This window comes from Grampus griseus (genome assembly GCF_964374135.1).
Source record: "Grampus griseus genome assembly, chromosome: 2".
In the NCBI taxonomy this organism is placed as follows: domain Eukaryota; kingdom Metazoa; phylum Chordata; class Mammalia; order Artiodactyla; family Delphinidae; genus Grampus; species Grampus griseus.
Window position 1 is genome coordinate 120260823 of NC_139018.1, and position 23398 is coordinate 120284220.

At 44.4% G+C, this 23398-nt stretch overlaps 1 protein-coding gene across 1 annotated transcript in view; it reads right to left on the reverse strand.

Annotated features, from left to right (window-relative positions):
- ADAMTS7 (ADAM metallopeptidase with thrombospondin type 1 motif 7) overlaps positions 1 to 23398 on the reverse strand; it is a gene marked incomplete at its 5' end in the record, with an annotated part of 56950 nt that overhangs the window by 21572 nt on the left and 11980 nt on the right. Inside the window, 4 exons of the mRNA XM_082648576.1 lie at positions 13598 to 13741; positions 14887 to 15036; positions 18299 to 18423; positions 18770 to 18853. Of these exons, the coding sequence (XP_082504702.1) occupies positions 13598 to 13741; positions 14887 to 15036; positions 18299 to 18423; positions 18770 to 18853 (503 nt within the window). The remainder of the gene's footprint in view (positions 1 to 13597; positions 13742 to 14886; positions 15037 to 18298; positions 18424 to 18769; positions 18854 to 23398) is intronic.

A 23398-nucleotide genomic window follows, 5' to 3' on the forward strand; every position in this document is an offset into this window, starting at 1 on the left:
CAGCCCCATCCCCACCAGTCCCTCAGAGGTGATGTGGAAAAGTGCGGCCCAGTCCACAGACCTCCCAACTCCAGCCCAGTGCCTCCTTCCACGGAGGGAATACAGCCATACCATCTTAAGAAAACCTATAACATGACAGAAAGATTTAAAAAAATAACTCGAAGGAAAGAAAGATATTACAGGGAGCAAAAGAAAAAAAAATCCACATAAATAATAACCTCAGAAAGATAAGATACTCTACTCATGGACCTAGAAGAGGATAGTAAAAAGAAGTATTTAGCGAATAAGAAAGTTCAGGAAAGTAGAAGTACAATAGGAAAAAAATTTTTAATGTAATAGAAGGGTTATAAGGTAAAGATAAGGATGTCTTCCAGTAAACAGAAAGAGATGAAAAAAGTAAAAAAAAGAAAGGGAGAGAATAGCTGAATATGAAGGGTTCCAGAAGGAGAAAATAAAAGCAAGACGACTATCAAATAAATAATAAGAACATTTCCAAGAACTGAAGGACATGAATTTTTAGATGAAAAGGGACTACCAAGTGTCCTCCCAGAATAAAAGTAGACCAAGGCACATAATTGCAAAAGTTCAAATCACCAAGAGAAAAAAAAGAGAGAGGGAGACACAGACAGAATATTCTCTATATTAAGAGAGAGATAGAGAAAATCCTAAAAGTTTCCAGACTTTTTAAAAGGTCACATACAAAGGTTTGGGAATTAGACTGGTATGAGATTTGTCAACAGCACTGTTGGAAGCTAGAAGACAAAGGAAAGACACCTTTGAAATTCTGAGGGAGAAAGACTTCTAACTTAGAAGTTGCTATCAAATGATCAGTCAGGTATGAGGGAAGAATAAAGACAAGCGAACATTTTAAGACAAGCAAACCATTCACCTCCACACGCCCCTTCTCAGAAGGCTGCTTGAGAATATGCTCCACCAAACAAAGAAGTAAACTCCTCTAGAAAAGGTAAGCAAGAGATCCAGGAGACAGAAAGACCATGCGTGACAACTTCAGGGGAGCAACAGAAAGCACCCAGCTTAGACTGGAGCAGAAGGACAAAGGGAAGTTTGGGGGGATGTCCAGGAAAGAAGGAAACTGTTAGACGATGGGGCAGGGATTGCCTGGAAAACTGGATTAAGAGACATTTTGTAGAATTGCTGGAGGATACGGAAGACTTAGAGAAGCAAAGAAAACTAGGCAAATAAAAAAGTGGTTCTTAAAAAGAGAACATCATTTTGTTACAACGCTTGGTTCGGCATTATCGATACAATCCTAATAATGAAAACACTGAACGTGGATTTAATCAAGATATGCTAACAGGGGCTTCCCTGGTGGCGCAGTGGTTGAGAGTCTGCCTGCCGATGCAGGGGACACGGGTTCGTGCCCCGGTCCGGGAAGATCCCACATGCCACGGAGAGGCTGGGCCCGTGAGCCATGGCCGCTGAGCCTGCGCGTCCAGAGCCTGTGCTCCGCAACGGGAGAGGCCACAACAGTGAGAGAGGCCCGCATACCGCAAAAAAAAAAAAAAAAAAAAAAAGATATGCTAACACGATATTGGGATGTGATGGCAGGGGCAAATGTGTGCAGGAAGTGACACAAGGAGGTTAAATCCCAACCTTCCATTGTACAAGTCATCTGATAATATCTAAATTGAAAAATCAAGAAACAGCACTCTAGGAAGGCTTTTTGGAAATATGAAAGTAAATAAGGTAAGAAAAAGCTAAAAAGGATGAAAGTTGAAAGTGGCTGCCCAAAGAATGGAGGGTGGGGAAGAGCGCAGCAGGTGATTTAAAGCTCTGCTACTGCCATCTCGAACTCTTTATGTTTTTGAATTTGTGTTCTGTTAAGCGAGTTCTGATGGAACAAGAAGCATGTGCGTGAGCAGGGGAGATATGCGATGTCTGTGTCCTCTGCTCCTTGCCACCTCATGAGTACAGCATCCCAGCGGGCCCATGATGTGGAAGAATTCAGTGAGACTCTAAGCAAATGGAAAATAAGCATGCTATGTCTAGGACAGCCCCAGAGGCCATACTTTGCACTACAACCAGAACTTGCTTCAAAGGCAGAAAGAAGGCAATGATGTTTTAAGAAACAGAAATGACCAGGGAACTCTATAATCTTTTGTTATTTGTGTTACTTCCTTGTATCAGCCAACTACTGCGCTGAAAATGATGGGCTAGAAGGAAATGTAAAGATAGTTCCATTTCCTGTCAGTTCTTCCTCACTCATCAGTAAGCCAAGGCAGAGAGTATTGGGAGAATGTGTGCATGTTATGAAGTGAAATAAAACCAGTCAAATTAGTTTTGTACAGTATGTCCACCGTTCTGGTAAATGTGAGCTATGAAATACGAATTGCATCATTTTGGTGATTCCACATATGAGTTCAATGTGCCTATATTTGCATTTAAAAATTGGCACTGCATAAAGATGAATGGTAAAATTTACGCTAATCATTTAGAAATAAAGACTAAAAAAAACTAGAAAAAAAAAACAATAAAAAAGATCAATAAGAGCTGGACCCTCACCCCATATAAGGAACAAGCTCGACGCCCCCCTCAGGGAGTGAGCAAGCAAGGGAACCTTTTGTTTGTTCGTGCTCCCCCCTGCTGCAGCAGGGGCCCCCATAAAGCCTTGCCTGAAAAAAAAAAAAAAAGAAAAGATAAACAAAACTGATAAACCTTTAGCCAGGCTCATCAAGAAAAAAAGAGAAAGGGCCAAAATCAGAAATGAAAAACAAGTTACAACTGACACCATGGAAATACAAAGGATCATAAGAGACTACTACGAACAATTATATGCCAATAAAATGAACAATCTAGAAGAAATAGACAAATTCCTAGAAATATATAATCTCCCAAGACTAAACCAGGAAGAAACTGAAAATAGGAACAGACCAATTACCAGTAATGACACTGAAGTAATTAAAAAACAGAAACAAACAAAGGAACTCCCAACAAACAAAAGTCCAGGACCAGATGGCTTCACAGGTGAATTCCACCAAATATCTAGAGAAGAGTTAATACCTATTCTTCTCAAACTATTCCAAAAAATTTCAGAGGAAAGAACACTTCCGAACTCATTCTATGAAGCATCACCCAGATTCCAAACCCAGACAAAGATATCACGAAAAAAGAAAATTACACACCAATATCACTGATGAACATAGATGCAAAAATCTTCAACAAAAGATTTGCAAACAGAATCCAACAATACACCATGATGTAGTGGGATTTATCCCAGGGATGCAAGGATGATTCAATATCTGTGAATCAATCCATGTGCTACACCATATTAACAAACTGAATAATAAAAACCATATGATCACCTCGATAGATGCAGAAAAAGCTTTTGGCAAAATTCAACAACTATTTATAACAAAACCCCCCCAGAAAGTGGGAATAGAAGGAACATACCTCAACATAATAAAGGCCAAATACGACAAACCCACTGCTAACATCATACACAATGGTGAAAAAACATCACACTCAATGGTGAAAAGCTGAATGCATTCCCTCCAGGATCAGGAACAAGACAAGGATGCCCATTCTCACCACTTTTATTCAACATAGTATTGGAAGTCCTAGCCACAGCAATCAGACAAGAAAAGGAATCCAAATTGAAAAGGAATAAGTAAAACTGTCACTGTTTTCAGATGACATGACACTATACATAGAAAAATCCTGAAGATGCCACCAAAAAACCACTAGAACTCATCAACGAATTTGGTAAAGTGGCAAGATACAACATTTTTTTTTAAATGAATTTATTTATTTATTTTTGGTTGCGTTGGTTCTTCGTTGCTGTGCACAGGCTTTCTCTAGTTGCAGCGAGTGGGGGCTACTCTTTGTTGCAGTGCGTGGGCTTCTCACTGCAGTAGTTTCTCTTGTTGCAGAGCGCAGGTTCTAGGTGTGTGGGCTTCAGTAGTTGTGGCCCGCGGGCTCTAGAGCGCAGACTCACTAGTTGTGGCGCACAGGCTTAGTTGCTCCATGGCATGTGGGATCTTCCCGGAGCAGGGCTCGAACCTGTGTCCCCTGCATTGGCAGGCAGATTCTTAACCAATGCGCCACCAGGGAAGTCCCGCAAGATACAAAATTAACATACAGAAATCTGCTGCATTTCTATACACTAACAGTGAATTATCAGAAAGAAAATTAAGGAAACAATCCAATTGACCATCGCATTGAAAAGAATAAAATACCTAGGAATGAACCTACTTAAGGAGGTAAAAGACCTGTACCCAGAGAACTGTAAGACACTGATGAAGGAAATTGAAGATGACATAAACAGATGGAAAGACACACCATGTTCATGGATTGGAAGAATCAATATTGTTAAAATGACCATACTACCCAAGGCAATCTACAGATTCAATGCAATCCCTACCAAAATACCAATGGCATTTTTCACAGAACTAGAATAATTTTAGAATCTGTATGGAAACACAAAGACCTCGAATAGCCAAAATAATCTTGAGAAAGAACAGAGCTGGAGATTTCATGCTCCCTAACTTCAGACTATACTACAAAGCTACAGTAATCAAAATAGTATGGTACTGGGAGAGGAATCAAGATGGCAGAGTAGAAGGATGTAAAACTCACCTCCTCCCCCAAATACATCAAAAATACATCTACAAATGGAACAATTCTCACAGAATACCTACTAAACACTAGCAGAAGACCTCAAACACCTGAAAGGACAGGAAACACCTTCACATAACTGGGCAGGATGAAAGGAGGGGGGAAGGAAGCAGGATGGGACCTGTGCCCCTGGGAGAGAGAGGTAAAAGACGAAAGGTTCCTGCACCCTGGGAAGCCCCCTCACTGGGAGATCAACTGAGACAGAAAGGGAGCTACAGAGGCTTGGAGAAGAGCAAAACAACTGGTTTGCGGCAGGCAGAACAGAGAGAGACCTGCACAGACAGTCCACGCCACTACCCTGCATGCTGCAGCCTGAGACAAGAATCTGCTGGTACAGGAGGGGTCTCAGTGCTGAAAATTGGGGTTTAGAGGAGACCTGGAGAGAGGACTGGTGTTGCCTGTGTGGAGACAGCCTGAAGGGGCTGGAATGTGGTATGGCTGCAACCAGGGCTGTTTGCAGAAGAAGCCCGGGCCTGCCATAGAAGCGATGCACCATTGTTGAGTGGTGAGCAAAGGGAGGGGTGGGGCCGCCATAGCAGCCTCTTTCTCCATGCCCCAGCTGCCGCCTGGGTGGGCCCACACACCCCAGCCACGGCCTTGGCGGGCTCCAGGAGCAGGTGCCAGTGGGTTGCCCACGTGCAGAGGTGGGGCTGAAATCACAACTGAGCCCCAGTGACCGCATGACTTATGAAGCAGGGCTGAAATCTTTCCCCAGCTGTGTGAACTGCAGATGTACACCTCTGCTGCCAGCTTTGTAAGTTCAGCACCTGTGGGACATCCGAGCAGATGATGGGTGCTCCTGCGGCTGGGACGGGTCTGGCCTTAGGAGCTGTGGGCTTTGTGGGCACTTGCACGCAGGGGCTGGGCCAGGCCAGGATCTGAGCTGCCTCACTCCCACACCAAGTCCAGGTGCATGACTACTGCAGTCCTGGGACCTGACTTCGGTGGATCTGCACTGGTGGCCTTGTGAAAACAACGCCTGAGAAACACCAGGGTTTATTGACGTCATTCCCATGTTTGAGGCGGGGCCAAGGGCAGTGCCAACAACAGTGGACTTTGTGATCCCGCACAACAGGTGACACAACAGAGCATGCACACCAGTGGATGGCTCTGGCGGAGGAACACTCAGGGGCTCCTCTCCCAGTGGGAATGCTCCAGTCCTGCCTACCTTACACCTCAGCTCAGAAACGGATCTGGGGGCTTCTATTCCAACAACTAGGGAACAGTTAGACAAGGCAGTGACCACCACAGAGCAAAAAGGAAGGCCTTGCTCAACATCCAATGCAGGCTCTAGTCACACCTACTATCAAGGGGATAATGGCCAGCATACACTGAAGAAAGAGGTGGTGGGCATTCATACTAAAAACCGCCCTTGCACCAAAAACTTATTAAACCCACAGAGGCTACACAGGGCCACTCCCACACAAAAACAGCCCTTCAAGACCACAGTAGATAACTGTTTCTCCTAAACTCAGAGCAAGAGAAATATAAGTAAAATAAAGAAGCAAAGGAACCGCTCCCAATTAAAAGGTCAAGAGAATTGCCCTGAAAGAACAATGAAACAGATCTCTTCAGTCTAACAGACACCGAGTTCTGAAAATAAGAGACCTATGGGATAATGCCAATCTACGTATAATATGGCTCCCAGAAGAAGAAGAAAGAGAAAAGGGGATTGAAAATGTATTAAGAAATTATGGCTGAAAACTTCCCAAACCTAAAGAAGGAAGTAGATATCCAGGTACAAAAAGCACAGAGGGTTCCAAACAAGATGAACCCAAACAGACCCACACCAAGATATATTATAATTAAAAGTTAAAGAGAGGATTCTAAAAGCATCAAGAGAAAAAGAGTTGGGGAGGGGGAAGGGTAAGCTGGGACAAAGTGAGAGTGGCATGGACATATATACACTACCAAACGAAAAAACGATAGCTAGTGGGAAGCAGCCGCATAGCACAGGGAGATCAGCTCAGTGCTTTGTGACCACCTAGAGGGGTGGGATAGGGAGGGTGGGAGGGAGGGAGACGCAAGAGGGAAGAGATATGGGGATATATGTATAGCTGATTCACTTTGTTAAAAAGAAGAAACTAACACACCATTGTAAAGCAATTATACTCCAATAAAGATGTTAAAAAAAAAAGAGTTAATTACAAAAGAACCCCCATAAAGTATCAGCTTATTTCTCTACAGAAACGTTGCAGGCCAGAAGAGAGTGGCAAGATATATTGGAAGTCCTGAAAGGGAAAAATCTGCAACCTAGTATACTCTACCCAGCAAAATTATCATTTTTAAAATTTTCAATTATCACAAGCAAAAACTAGAAGAATACAGCAATACTAAACCTATCATAAAGAAAATATTGAAAGGTCTTCTCTAAATAGAAAGAAGACTTCTAAGAAAGAGAAAATCACAATTGGAAAGTAAATCACTTAAATAAGTCAGTACATAGATTTAAAAAGAAATCAAAAAATTTCTGTGAAAGAGATGATAACCACAATTAACAATAAAAGGATGAACATGAAGATGTAAAAGAGGACATCAAAATCATAAAATGTGGGTGAGGAGAGTCAGAAAATGTAGCGTTTTTTTCCTAGAATGTGTTTGAGCCTTCATGATTACCAGTCTAAAACAAGTAGATATAGGAAGGGGATAACATACTTGAAGAACAGGGTGACCACAAATCAAAAACATACAACAGATTCACAAAAACCAAAAAGAAGAGAACCAAAAAGAAGTATAATACAAAAGAAAATCATCAAACCACAAAAGGAAAAACAAAAAGCAAAAGAAAGGGACAAAGAAGAAATATAAAATCAATGGAAAAACAAGGTTTAAAATGGCAATAAATACATATCTGTCAATAATCACCTTAAATGTCAATGGACTAAATGCTCCAATCAAAAGACACAGAGCAGCAGACTGGATTATAAAACAAGCGCCTACAATATGCTGCCTACAAGAGACCCACTTTAGGGCAAAGGACACACATAGATTGAAAGTGAGGGGATGGACAAAGATATTCCTTCATGCAAAAGGAAATGTCAAGAAAGTAGGGGTCACAACATTCATACCAGACAAAATAGACTTTAAAACAAAGGCTATAAACAAGACACAGAAGCAACCTAAATGTCCATCGACAGATGAATGGATAAAGAAGATGTGGTGTGTGTGTGTATATATATATATCTGAATCACTTTGCTGTACATCTGAACTAACACATTGTAAATCAATTATACGTCAGTAAAAAAATAAATATTAAAAAAAACAAAGGCTGTAAAGCAAGATAAAGAAGGACACTATATAATGATAAAAGGATTAATACAAGGAGGTGATATTACACTTGCCAACATATATGCACCCAATACAGGAGTACCCAAATACATAAAACAAATACTAACAGACATAAAGGAAGAAACTGATGGGAACACAAGAATAGTAGGAGACCTTAACACCCCACTCACATCAATGGATAGATCTTCAAGATGGAAAATCAATAAGGCAACAGAGATTCTAAATGATACAACAGAACAGTTAGACTTAATTCATATTTTCAGGACATTATATCCAAAAAAAGCAGAATACACATTCTTTTCAAGTGCATATGGAACATTCTCTAGGACTGACCACATACTAGGGAACAAAACCATCCTCAAAAAATTTAAGAGTATAGAAATTATTTCAAGCATCTTTTCTTACCACAACGGCATAAAACTAGAAATCAACCACGGAAAAAGAAACAAGAAAAAACAATTACAAAGGGCTTCCCTGGTGGCACAGTAGTTAAGAATACGCCTGCCAAAGCAGGGGACACGGGTTCGAGCCCTGCTCCAGGAAGATCCCACATGCTGCAGAGCAACTAAGCCCACTTGCCACAACTACTGAGCCTGCACTCTAGAGCCTGCGAGCCACAACTACTGAAGCCCGCATGCCTAGAGCCTGTGCTCCGCAACAAGAGAAGCCACTGCAATGACAAGCCCATGTAGCGCAACAAAGAGTAACCTCGGCTCACTGCAACAAGAGAAAGCCAAGTGCAGCAATGAAGACCCAACACAGCCAAAAATAAATAAACTAATTAATTTTTTAAAACCACAATTACCAGGAGAATAAACAACATGCTACTAAAAAAACCAATGGGTCAACAATGAAATCAAAGAAGAAATAAAAAAATACCTTGAAGCAAATGACAATGAGAACACAACCATACAAAAATCTATGGGATGCAGCCAAAGCAATCCTTAGAGGGAAGTTCATAGTGATACAGGTCTTCTTTAAGAAACAAGAAAAATCTCAAATAAACAACTTAACCATCTAAAAGAATTAGGAAAAGAAGAACAAACAAAATCTAAAGTCAACAGAAGGAAGGAAATAATAAAGATTAGAGAGGAAATAAATAAAACAGATTTAAAAAACAATAGAAAAAAAATCAATAAAACCAAGATCTGGTTCTTTGAAAGGGTAAGCAAAATTGACAAACCTCTGGCCAGGCTCACCAAGAAGAAAAGAGAGAAGACCCAAATAAACAGAATAAGAAATGAAAGAGGAGAAATCACAACTGATACTGCAGAGATATAAAAAACCATGAGCGAATATGATGAACTATTATATGCCAACATATTCGACAACCTAGAAGAAATGGACAACTTTCTAGAAACATACAGCTCACCAAAACTAAATCAAGAAGAAATAGATAACTTGAACAGACCAATCACTAAAAGTGAAATAGCATCTGTAATCTGGAATAAAAAAACAAACAGAAAAAACTCCCTACAAACAAAAGCCCAGGACCAGATGGTTTCATAGGCAAATTCTACCAAACACACAAAGAAGAACTTATACCGATCCTTCTCAAACTCTTCCAAAAGACTGAAGAGGAAGAAAAACTCCCAAAGACATTCTATGAGCCACCATCATCCTGATACCAAAACCAGACAAACACACTACCAAAAAAGAAAATTACAGGCCAGTATCTTTGATGAATATAGATGCAAAAATTCTCAACAAAATATTAGCAAACCAAAACCAACAACACACAAAAAATGCCATACACCAGAACCAAGTTGGATTCAACCCAGGGTCACAGTGATGTTTCAACATATGCAAATCAACCAATGTGATACACCACATCAACAAAAGACAAAAACCACATGATCATCTCAATAGATGCAGAAAAAGCATTTGATAAAATTCAACATCCATTCATGATAAAAAAAAAAAACCCTTGCAAAAGTGGGTATAGAAGGAACATATCTCGACATAATAAAAGCTATTTATGACAAACCCACAGCCAATATAATACTCAATGGTGAAAAGGTGAAAGCCTTCCCACTAAAATCTGGAACAGGACAAGGATATCTACGCTCACCACTTCTATTCAATATAGTACTGGAAGTCCTAGCCACAGCAATCAGACAAGAAAAATAAATAAAAGGTACTCAAATTCAGAGGGAAGAGGTAAATCTGTCATTATCTGCAGATGACATGATATTATATATAGAAAACCCAGAAGACTCCACACAAAAACTACTAGAACTGATAAACGAATTCAGCAAGGTAGCAGGATACAAGACTAACATACAGAAATTGGTTGCATTTCTTTACACTAACAATGAAATATCAAAAAGGGATGTAAACAAACAATTCCTTTTAAAACCACATCAAAAAAATAAAATACTTAGGAATAAACCTCACCAAGGAGGTGAAAGACTTATATGATGAAAACTACAAAACATTAGTAAAGGAAATTGAAGATGATTCAAAGAAATGGAAAGACAGCCCATGCTCTTGGATTGGAAGAATATTGTTAAAATGGCCAGCCTAATACCCAAAGCAATCTACAGATTTAATGTGATACTTATCAAATTACCCATGACATTCTTCACAGAACTAGAACAAAAAATCCCAAAACTGATGTGGAACCATAAATGACCCAAAATTGCCAAAGCAATCCTGAGGAAAAAGAACAAAGATGAAGGGACTTCCCTGGTGGTCTAGTGGTTAAGACTTTGCCTTCCAAAGCAGGGGGTGCAGGGTGGGGAGTTAAGATCCCACATGCCTCACGGCCAAAAAACCAGAACACAAAACAGAAGCAATATTGTAACAAATTCAATGAAGACTTTAAAAATGGTCCACATCAAAAAAAAAAAAAAGAAAATCTTAAAAAAAAAAAAGGAACAAAGCTGGAAGCATAACCCCCCCAGGCTCCAGAAAATACTACAAAGCTACAGTAATCAAAACAGCATGGTACTGGCACAAAAACAGACATATGGATCAGTGGAACAGAACAGAGAGCCCAGAAATAAACCCACACACCTAAGTTCAGTTAATCTTCAACAAAGGAGGCAAGAGTATACAATGGGGAAAAGACAGTCTCTTCAGCAAGTGTTGTTGGAAAAGTTGGACAGCCACATGCAAATCAACGAAATTAGAACGCACCCTCTCCCCATACACAAAAATAAACTCAAAATGGCTTAAATACTGAAATATAAGACATGACACCATAAAACTCCTAGAAGAGAACATAGGTAAAACATTCTCTGACATAAATTATACCAATGTCTTCTTAGGTCAGTCTCCAAGGTAATAGAAATAAAAGCAAAAATAAACAAATAAATGAAATAATGCCATTTGTAGCAACATGCATGTACCTAGAGATTATTATACTAAGCAAAGTAAGTCAGGAAAAGAAAGACAAATACCATATGATACCACTTATATGGGGAATCTAAAATACAACACAAATGAACATATCTACAAAACAGAAACAAACTCACAGACATGGAGAACAGACTTGTGGTTGCCAAGGGGGAGGGGGCATGGGGAGGGAAAGATTGGGAGTTTGGGATTAGCAGATGCAAATTATTACATATAAAATGGATAAACAACAAGGTCCTATTGTATAGCACAGGGAACTATATTCAATATCCTATGATAAACCATAAGGGAAAAGAATATGAAAAAGAATATTATATATATATATATATATATATATATATATATCTGAATCACTTTGCTGTACAGCAGAAATGAACACACTTTAAATCAACTATACTTTAATAACATTAAAAAAAACAGTATGGTACTGGCACAAAAACAGACACACAGAGCAATGGAACAGAATAGGCAGCCTAGAAATAAACCCACACACTTATGGTCAATTAATCTACGACAAAGGAGGCAAGAATATACAATGGAGAAAAGACAATCTCTTCAATAAGTGGTGCTGGGAAAACTGGACAGCTACATGTAAAAAAATGAAATTAGAACATTTTTCTCAACCCATATACAAAAAATAAAGTCAAAATGGATTAAGGACCTAAACATAATACCGGAAACCATAAAAATCCCAGAAGAAAACACAGGCAGAACGCTCTTTGACATAAATTGTAGCAATATTTTTTTGGATCCATCTCCTAAAGCAAAGGAAATAAAAATAAACAAATGGGACCTAATTAGACTTAAAAGCTATTGCACAGTGAAGGAAACTATCAACAAAATGAAGAGACAACCTACTGAATGGGAGAAAATATTTGCAAGATACGACTGACAAGGAGTTAATATCCAAAGTATTTAAACAGCTCATACAACTCAACATCAAAAAAAAATAACCAGATTAAAAAATGGGCCAAAGACCTGAACATTTTTCCAAAGAAGACATACAGATGCCCAACAGGCACTTGAAAAGATGCTGAACATCATTAATCATCAGAGAAATGCAAATCAAAACGATGAGATATCACCTCGCACCTGTCAGAATGTCTATCATCAAAAAGAACACAAATAACAAATGCTGGTATAGACATGGAGAAAAGAGAACCCTTGTACACTGTTGGTGGGAATGTAAATTGGTACAGCCACTGTGGAAAACAGTATGGCTCAAAAAAAGAAAAGCAGAACTACCATGTGACCCAGAAATTCCACTCCTGGGTATATATGAGAAAAAAATGAAAACACTAATTTGAAAAGATACATGCAAACCAATGTTCACAGCAGCATTGTTTACAACAGCCAAGATACAGAAATAACCTAAGTGTCCCTCAATAGATGAATGGATAAAGAAGATGCGGTATATATATACAATGGAATACTGCTCAGCCATAAAAAAGAATGAAATAATGCCATTTGCAGCAACATGGATGGACTTGAAGAATATAATGCTTAGAGAAATAAGTCAGACAAAGAAAGACAAATACTGTATGATATCACTCATATGAGGAATCTAAAAAATAAAACAAACTAGTGAATACAACAAAAAAGAATCAGACTCAGATACAGAGAACAAACTAGTGGTTACCAGTGGGAAGAGGGAAGGGAGGAGGGGCAAGATAGGGACAGGGGATTAAGAAGTACAAACTACTATGTACAAAATAAATAAACTACAAGGATATATTGCACAGCACAGGAAATATAGCCAATATTTTATAACTATAAATGGAATATAACTTTAAAAATTGTGAATCACTGTTGTACACCTGAAACTTATATAATAAGGTACCATCAACTACACCTCAATTAAAAAAAAAAAAAAACTTGTGCTAATCATTTAAATTTTTAAGTTTGTCTTTACTTAGAACATTAACTAGCAAATAAAAATATAACATAGCAAATCAAGAGGACATAAAAGAAAGGAAAAGCTTTATATTTCATTGCCTTTAAGGGCACTTGCTTCCCTGCTTTTCACTGGACCCTTCCGGTCACATGGCCAGCCCTGTACCTCCTCCAGCTTCCTTTCCTATTCTGCTTTGGCTCCTGTAGCATCACTTAATATCCTGCCGTTCCCTGAAAATTATCCCACACTGCTCATGTCCTCGTGCCTTTGCCCATGCCTCTTCTACCAGGAATACCACTCTTCTCCCTTCTATACATCTGTGAACTCCTGCTTATCCTCCAAGGTGCTGTCTGCATCTCCCCGGTCACACCCTGACCTCAGGGGCTCAGACAAGGCCCAGGGCTCGGGGAGGGACTTACTCAAGGAACCTGGTGATGTACTCGCGGCTGCAGCGGGACCAGGTGAGAGGCGCAGCGTCGTACAGGAGCTGTGGAGACATGATGAAAGGCCGTTTCCCAACGGGTTCACAGTCATTGCCGCTTCCGTCATGCTGAATGCCAAAACTGTGTGAGAGCACAGGCCCCAGGGGCGAGTGAGCTGGTGGGAAGCCACCAGGCCGCCCCTCCCTCAGAGGTCTGCAAGGTGCTGGGTCCTGGCTCCCAGGCCTGGCTCTGCCACCAAACCACTGTGTGGCCTGGGGAAAGTCATATCCCATCTCTGAGACTCAGTTTCCTTAAAGTAAAACATGGGTGTGCTAACTAGTGTCCCACAGGGCCCTCTGCCAGGTGCACTAGCCTGAGCCTGAACTAAGCACCAGGGACACGGGGCAGCCCGGCTCCTGCAATGAGCTGGCCAACAACGGCAAGCCAGGTGTCATGTGTGGGGCCCACTGTGGCCCCTGCAACCTCACTGGTGCCAAGAACAGTCTGACAGAGTTCCTGCCACCCCTCAAGTCCTGTCCCAAGGCTGTGCAGTGGAGTTAGGGAGTCTGAGCTCCTGCACCACAGGAAAAGTCTCCAGACCATCCTTGGGAAAGACATGAGAAAAATTACCTTTGCTGAGCACTTACTATGTGCCAGGCACCATACTAAGCACTGTGAGAAACACTATCTCTCTCAGCCCTCAGGGATGACCCAACACCTCGGACCAACAGAGCTCTCTGTGAGCCTGCCCTCATTGGCTCCCAGACATCTAAGACTGCCATATTCACAGCTAAACTGTCTGGGCAGAGAGGGCCAAGGGTACGGGCCATGCCTAGGCATAATAGCCTCATGTGGAGGTGTCCAACAGAGGGAGCCTTGGACATCACTGAATCCAACCCCCTCAATCAACAGGGAACACACAGAGGCCCAGAGACGGCAGGGAGCTTGCCTAGGGTCACAGAGCGATTAGGAACAGGGGGTTGGCAGGGACTAAGAGTAAGAAATGCAAAGCACTGAGGGCAACAGGGAGGGACAAAGGCCTATGGTGACTTTCTGGCCCATCTCAACCCCACCTCAAATAAGACTCACCCCTCTCCTAACAGGGAAGCGGCCTGTTTGTGGGGTGGGGACAGTGCCAGGGATAGCAATGTGGTCAGGCTGGGCTCATTCCTCAAGGCAGGGCTCCCTTCCCTGGGATTGTGTGGGCCATCGGCTTGGCTGTCTGGTGCCCACAGGTTGGGAGGTGAGGTCGGGTTCTTAGTGTGGCAGTGGGGTTGGCAGGGTACCTGTGCCCGAGCTCGTGGGCCACGGTGAAGGCCAGGGGCAGGCCCGTGTCCTCATTGATGCTGCAGCTGCGGTGAGGCTGGCACATGCCCGCCACGTGGGACAGGCCCAGGGTCTCACAGGGCTGGTTCATGGCGGCACACAGGTCCTTCCTGCACATGCAGAGAGAAGGGGTCCTCAGGCTGACTTGGCCAGAAGCCAGGCCCACCCAAGCTGACGGGGCTAGGCAGGGGCCCCTGCTGACACTGAGGGAGGTTGGGAGTGAAAAGGATGTCCCTGCCATCACTCCGAGACCAGCGCAGGAGTCATTTGGGAAGCAGGTGCCCTCGTTCACCCAGGACACCTATCTGGGCCTGGGGAGTAGACCCATGCACAATTTGGGTTACTACCCCAGTGAGGGTGCTGACAGAAGCTGCCGGAGCTCAGCAAAGGGAAATAACTCCACCTCAAGTTCAAAAACACTGCCTCTCATAGAGGGAACTTTCCTCAACATAATAAAGGCCATATATGACAAGCCCACAGCCAACATCATCCTCAATGGTGAAAAACTGAAAGCAATTCCACTAATTTCAGGAAAAAGACAAGGTTGCCCACTCTCACCACTCTTATTCAACATAGTTTTGGAAGTTTCAGCCACAGCAATCAGAGAAGAAAAGGAAATAAAAGGAATCCAAATCAGAAAAGAAGAAGTAAAGCTGTCACTGTTTGCAGATGACATGATACTATACATAGAGAATCCTAAAGATGCTACCAGAAAACTACTGGAGCTAATCAATGAATTTGGTAAAGTAGCAGGATACAAAATTAATGCACAGAAATCTCTGGCATTCCTATACACTAATGATGAAAAATCTGAAAGTGAAATCAAGAAAACACTCCCATTTACCATTGCAACAAAAAGAATAAAATATCTAGGAATAGACCTGCCTAAGGAGACAAAAGACCTGTATGCAGAAAATTATAAGACACTGATGAAAGAAATTAAAGATGATACAAATAGATGGAGAGATATACCATGTTCTTGGATTGGAAGAATCAACATTGTGAAAATGACTCTACTAACCAAAGCAATCTATAGATTCAATGCAATCCCTATCAAACTACCACTGGCATTTTTCACAGAACTAGAACAAAAAATTTCACAATTTATATGGAAACACAAAAGACCCCAAATAGCCAAAGCAATCTTGAGAACAAAAAACGGAGCTGGAGGAATCAGGCTCCCTGACTTCAGACTATACTACAAAGCTACAGTAATCAAGACAGTATGGTACTGGCACAAAAACAGAAAGATAGATCAATGGAACAGGATAGAAAGCCCAGAGATAAACCCACGCACATGAGGTCACCTTATCTTTGATAAAGGAGGCAGGAATGTACAGTGGAGAAAGGACAGCCTGTTCAATTAAGTGGTGCTGGGAAAACTGGACAGGTACATGTAAAAGTATGAGATTAGATCACTCCCTAACACCATACACAAAAATAAGCTCAAAATGGATTAAAGACCTAAATGTAAGGCCAGAAACTATCAAACTCTTAGAGGAAAACATAGGCAGAACACTCTATGACATAAATCACAGCAAGATCCCTTTTGACCCACCTCCTAGACAAATGGAAATAAAAACAAAAATAAACAAATGGGACCTAATGAAACTTAAAAGCTTTTGCACAGCAAAGGAAACCATAAACAAGATGAAAAGACAACCCTCAGAATGGGAGAAAATATTTGCAATGAAGCAACTGACAAAGGATTAATCTCCAAAATTTACAAACAGCTCATGCAGCTCAATAACAAAAAACCAAACAACCCAATCCAAAAATGGGCAGAAGACCTAAATAGACGTTTCTCCAAAGAAGATATACAGACTGCCAACAAACACGTGAAAGAATGCTCAACATCATTAATCATTAGAGAAATGCAAATCAAAACTACAATGAGATATCATCTCACACCAGTCAGAATGGCCATCATCAAAAAATCTAGAAACAATAAATGCTGGAGAGGGTGTGGAGAAAAGGGAACACTCTTGCACTGCTGGTGGGAATGTGAATTGGTTCAGCCACTATGGAGAACAGTATGGAGGTTCCTTAAAAATCTACAAATAGAACTACCATATGACCCAGCAATCCCACTACGGGGCATATACACTGAGAAAACCAAAATTCTAAGAGTCATGTACCAAAATGTTCATTGCAGCTCTATTTACAATAGCCTGGAGATGGAAACAACCTAAGTGTCCATCATCGGATGAATGGATAAAGAAGATGTGGCACATATATACAATGGAGTATTACTCAGCCATAAAAAGAAATGAAATTGAGCTATTTGTAATGAGGTGGATAGACCTAGAGTCTGTCATACAGAGTGAAGTAAGTCAGAAAAAGAAAGACAAATACCATATGCTAACACATATATATGGAATTTAAGAAAAAAAAATGTCATGAAGAACCTAGGGGTAAGACAGGAATAAAGACACAGACCTACTGGAGAACGGACTCTAGGATATAGGGAGGGGGAAGGGTGAGCTGTGACAAAGCAAGAGAGAGGCATGGACATATACACTAACAAACGTAAGGTAGATAGCTAGTGGGAAGCAGCCGCATAGCACAAGATCAGCTCGGTGCTTTGTGACCGCCTGGAGGGGTGGGATAGGGAGGGTGGGAGGGAGGGAGACGCAAGAGGGAAGAGATATGGGAACATATGTATATGTATAACTGATTCACTTTGTTATAAAGCAGAAACTAACACACCATTGTAAAGCAATTATACCCCAATAAAGATGTTAAAAAAAAAAAACCCCAAAAAAACACTGCCTCTGAACAGATAAAGAGTTGTCAGAGGTTGGGGTCATGTTGAAGGGGGATGGTGTGTAAGAATTTCTGGTTATAAAGGAGTTGCACAAGAGATCCTTCTAATAGAACCATTCTATATCTAGACTGTGGCAGTGGATACAGAAATTTACACGTGATAAAACTGCATAGGACTTAATACACACACACACACACACACACACACACACACACACACACACACACACACACAAACAAGTAAGTGCATGTAAAACTAACGAAACCTGTATAAGTCTGTGGATCATATCACCGTCAATTTCCTGGTTGGGATATAACTACAGTTATGCCAGCTGTTACCACTGTGGGGAACTGGATGAAGTATAGATGGTACTTCCCTGTATTATTTCTGACAACTGCATGGAATGCACATTTGTTCCAAAATAAAAAGATCTCCCCCAGTACTGCTGGAATCCAGTCTTGGGTCAAAGGTGTGAAAACCCTCCTCAAAATGAGGCTCCCTGAGAGCAGGGCTGTGTCTGCCCACCCTGAGGGTCAGGTAGCACCTCCCGCCCACGCAAGCTCTACCGGCCACACCCACGGCCCAGCCCCTCACAGTGGCGGTACCTGGTGAGCAGGATGGCGGTGTCGTGGTGCAGCGGGTGGGCGTCCCTTTTCATGTTGATATTTTTCTGCCACTTGCAGAAGCTCCTCAGGGTGTTGTCTGCGTGGTGAGTGATCTTTAGGTCCTCCTGGGGGCAGAGAGCGTGGCCACTCAAGCCTATCCCTGAGCTCTGAAGGGTCAAGCCAAATTCTCCTTCACATGAAGGTGGGAGACAGAGGCCCAGAGGTGGCAGTGGGAAGACAAGCAGGCAGGCCCCCAGTCCAGCCTCCAGTCTGACAACCCCGCCTACAGGCACGTGCCAGACGGGACCTAAGAGAGGGTCAGCCAGGGACTGGGGGTGACAGATGACACTGCTTGGGCCAAGGAGGCCCTCGCTGTGCCCTTCCACATGAGTCAGCTCAGGCAAGTGGAAGGAGGGCCCTGGCAGACGATGCCCATCCCAGGGGGCAGTGTGGGGCCACGTGACTTCTCACCTCCTCATCTTCCAGCAGGACCAAGCGCACAACGGTGATGTGGATGGGGTTCCCGATGCTGGGGTCATGAAACAGGCCGGCCACCTGCCCAAGAGATAAGGGTCAGGCTGTCACCTTGGATACAGGATATGGGCAGCCTCTGCCCACCTCAAGGGGTGCACACCCAAGCTCACACAATGGGGAGCTCACCAGTGCATGCACCCCATACATGAACGTGCCCACACCTGTACACACACTTCCCCGACCAGCAACAGCAGAACCTGGGGAGGACGAGAGGGCCTCCCAGCACCCGGCCATTCCTGAGCACCAGTTTGGGATCCTATTCCCCAGCTCACACCTCCAAATGCTGGCTTGTTGGCCCATCTCAGGGCCCTAACCTGCCCTGGCTGGGACAGCCCTGCAGCCCCCTCCTGCCCTGAGGACGCCAGGGCCAGCATCCCAGGAGTGAGCCCTCCCATGAGGGGTGACCTGGGCACGGCCTGGGGGAGGGGTGGAGGCAGGCAGAGGCCCATCTTCCCTGGGGCTGAGAGCCATGGGGCCACGAGGGCAGGTGTGTGTGCCTCTCAGAGGCCCCCATAGCTACAAGGGCGGCTCCACACTCAGCCCCAAGACAGAAGGCCATTCCCAAAGACGGACAGTGTGCCAAGGTGCTGGGAAATGGGGGTTAAAGCTATCTGCTCTTTTAAAGCTCCCTCAGAACAAGAAAGGGGCCAGCCCACAACTGGGGACAGTTGTCAAGGTCCCAGCAGGCAGAGATGTCAGGACACACCAGTTGTGAGTTGGCTTCTAGCAATTCCATCAAGAAAAATAATATTCAAATAGGAATGGACAAAACACACACTGTTAAGAGGGCAAAAAGCCCCTGATAATGGGGATGAATTACACTGTCAGAGCCCAAGGTCAGGAACGGTGAAGACAGTGATGCAACGTGTCTCTGTGCCCTCCATGCACGTGCTGGAGCTGGGAGCCCCTCTGCACTGCCTTCTTCCACCACATCAGCCAGTTCTGCCTCCTAAATTCTGTCCTCTAGCCCACCTGCAGCCTTGCACCCCAGTCACCTGTCTCTGAAATGCAAACCCAATCACCCTATGCCCTTGCTTAAAGCAATGAGTGGGTCTTCACTACCCACACATAAGGCATACAGGCCTGTGCGGCATACAGGCCTGTGTGGTCTGGCCCCTGCCCACCTCTATGGCCTCACTTCCCTCCTCAAACCCCCTCACTCCTGGCTCCAACCACGCTGGCTTTCTCTCAGAATCCCATGATCCTTCCTACCACAGGGCCTTTGCAGATGCTGTGCCCTCAGCCTGGAACACCTTCCCAAGTTATCTCTCACCCTCTCTGAGCTCTCACCCCTCCATCATGTCTTTTGGGGAGCTTTATTCTACCCGACACTCCCAAACCACCATGAACTTGTCCTTCCTAGTACCCCCTCCATCACACCTTCATATTCATCAGGGTGACGGCTTCATTAACGTCTCTCTCCCATTCCACACCATAAGCTCCATGAGGGCAACGTCTGTGTGGACTCCCTCTTACAGCCCCAGTGATCTGTCCAGTACCTGGCACATGATGGACTCAAGAAACAGCTGTGGAATGAATGAATCTTGAGCACTTGCTAAGTTTTTCCAACGCATTATTTCATTAAAAAAAAAAAAAAAAAAACAGTGAAAAATGAAAAGAGTACCCCTGAGAGAGTCAGATTAAAAGAACAAGTCTCTCCTAGTCGACATGCAGGTGGAGCCCAGAGGAGCCCCTGAGGGTCTGCTAAGACCTGTCCCAACAACTAGCCCAGCCCATATCCTGAGTTAGCGCTGGGATAGCTTCCTGTCACCACAAAGCCCCACCCCCAGCATATATAACACCTCTCACTGTCCCCCAAGAAGTATGGAGGTGAAACAGATGCTGGGAGGGACTGGAGGGTGGCAGAGTCATTACTTGTTGACCAGATCAACCAATGAGTGTCTGTTTATGGCCTGAGGTCAGTGTGGTTGTCTGGATAAACAATACCTAGGGAAGACAAGCCCTGCTCTGGTGCAGGCCTGGAGAGCAAGCCAGGGTGGGCAGTATTCATGAGAGTAAGATCTGGGGGTTACAGGTGACCACAAGCTCCCAACGAGCTGATAGTATGACATGAGCCACTCAAAAAGGGCCTGTGACCTCCGAGGACATGAATCGAATTGAGGGCGCAAAGTTGGGTGGTGGGGACCTCTCTTGCTATGCTTGGAAGAGACCCACCTGAGCTCCCGGGCTCAGCCCTGGGTCTGGCACAGAGAGGGCACTGACAGATTGGAACCTGCAGGAGGCCCTGGTGAAGAGGAGTGAGCTGTCCTGAAGGTGGCTGTGGGGCCAAAGGGCAGACGCTAAAGCAGCCACAAAAGCAGCAGTAACACTGACCGAGCCCAGCACACAGTCCTCATGCTGGGAGCGTCACATGCCTCATCTCACTTAACCTTCTTACTTCTCAGGCAGGCATAACCATCCCCACCTTACAGATGGAGTAACGAGGCTCAAAGAGAGGCTGAATAGGGGATCAGAACCCAGATCTGACTGCATCGAAGTTTCTGCTCTTACTTCTTAAGTTTGGAAAGCGCTGCCTGCCTCCTCTCTGAGGGATTCTCAATGCCTATAGCTTTGGAGGCTCTGAGAAGTCCTGCAGTAAAGTCTGTGTTCCTTTTTTTTTAACCCTGCGTTGCCAAACTTTTTCAACAGCACAATCTTTCTTCACAGAACACCTGTAGCATCCCTTGGAACAAGTACTCCCTGGAATATTCTTTGAGAAATGCTACAATGAGGTACAGCTTCCCCAGCATGGAATCCTGTTCTTATGCATCCATCACCTCATCCTTGGTACAGAGCTGGCACTCATCACATCAGCGTTACAGAACCGCTCCAGAGGGAAAAGAGGGTAAGTTCTCCCCATCCACACCACCCTGTTCCCCCATTCTTCCAGCACACTCTGGCCACCACAGCTACCCAGCTGTCCCTCTCTGGGGCAGGCTGAGGGGCAGAGAGGACAGAATGGGACTCTGGAAGCAGATACATCTGACCTCCGGTCCCAGCTCTGCCACTCACTAGCTGTGTGACCTTGAGCAAGCCCCTTGGCCTCGCTGAACCTTTGTTCCTTCAACTATGAAACGGGGCTGAGGCTTAGATGAGGCAGTGAGTGTGGAGCACTGGACAAGCAGCAGGTGTTCGGAAGGTTCCAGCCCTAACACATGGTCCAGCCCTCCTCGGAGGCTGGCTGCATGCCCGCCCATGACCCTGCCATCTCCTGGAGTCTCCCTATCAGGTATCTAGCACTGTTAGGCTCATAGGTGCCCCGACTCTGTCCTGACCAATGCTGGACTTGCCAGCTTGGGAAAACCCGATACTGTCCAGAGCAGGTGACTGTGAGAGCCAGACACTCCCTCCTCCAGGGTGGGGCTCACAACGTAAATGTGTGCGTCCTGTGAGCCTGGACAGGGAAGCAAGAAGGAGCCCCGCTTTGGGGCCAAATCCTTGACCCCTGGCACACAGGGGATGTCACGGGGGAGCCTGGAGGGCTCAGTACCTGCCCACATGGAACACTCAGAAAAAATGAGGCAAATAAACCCAGCTAACCACTGGTGGCTCCAGCCAAGCTCCTGGGCCTCCTTCAGGCTGAGCCCCTGAGTGGAGGATCTCATGGCCTGGGAACCTGACCTTGCCCACCCCGAGCCCAGAAGCCAGGCCCCGCTGTCCAGCAACAGTCCCTCCTGAACCCTGGTCTTTAGTGGTTTGTCTCCCTGGGCAGACAAGGCTAAATAGAAGCTTGGCTGGGTCTTAGAGCCCTCAAGTGCCAGGCAGAAGGCTATGGCCTTTATTCCATAAGGAGGAGGGAGCCAACATGGGTGGCCAAGTCGGGCAGGAACCGGCCCGGAGCTGAGCTTGCCAATGCAGACTGAAGTAGTGGGGGCATGGTGGCCACAGACGGCGCCCCTTACTTTCTCTGACCCCAGGCTTCATGGCGATAAAAGGGGTGGCCAGACCTTCGATGATCCAGAGCGCACTTCCTTTAATGTTGCAGGGGGTGTGAGGCTGGCACGGGTGGAAGTCACAGCACATGATACTGGCCACATCGGCTACAGAGCACACTGTACTGAGAACCTCACCTGTTCTCAGTCACCCAGCCCAGGAGGAAAACAGTGTTGTTCAGTGGGTGGCCTGCTAAGAATGCCAAAGGCAGAGATCTTTTCCCCCGGGGGCCCTGAGGCCTCCCACCTGCACACCCAGGGCAGCAGCAGGGAGGGACTGGTTGGCACTACAGGAGCAGGAGTCACCAGCTCCAGCCTGCCACGGTGCCCCAGGTGGGACCTGGGAGACCTAGGCTCCTGTTCAGCTCTGTCTTGCCTCGCTTGTGACCTGGGCACGTCACTCACCCTCCCGGGGCCTAGTTATCTCAACTGTCCCGTGGCATCAAGAGCAGTATGACAACGCTGTAAGGTACTATTGTCATCCCCAGTTCACAGGTGGGCAAGCTGAGGCTAAGACAGGTAATGTGGCTTGCCCAAGGTCACCGGCTAGTAGAACACAGAACTGTACAGATCCTTCTAACTCTGCTGCGTGCTGATGTCTCAGGCAGGGGCTGGTCTGCTTGGTCATTTCCGT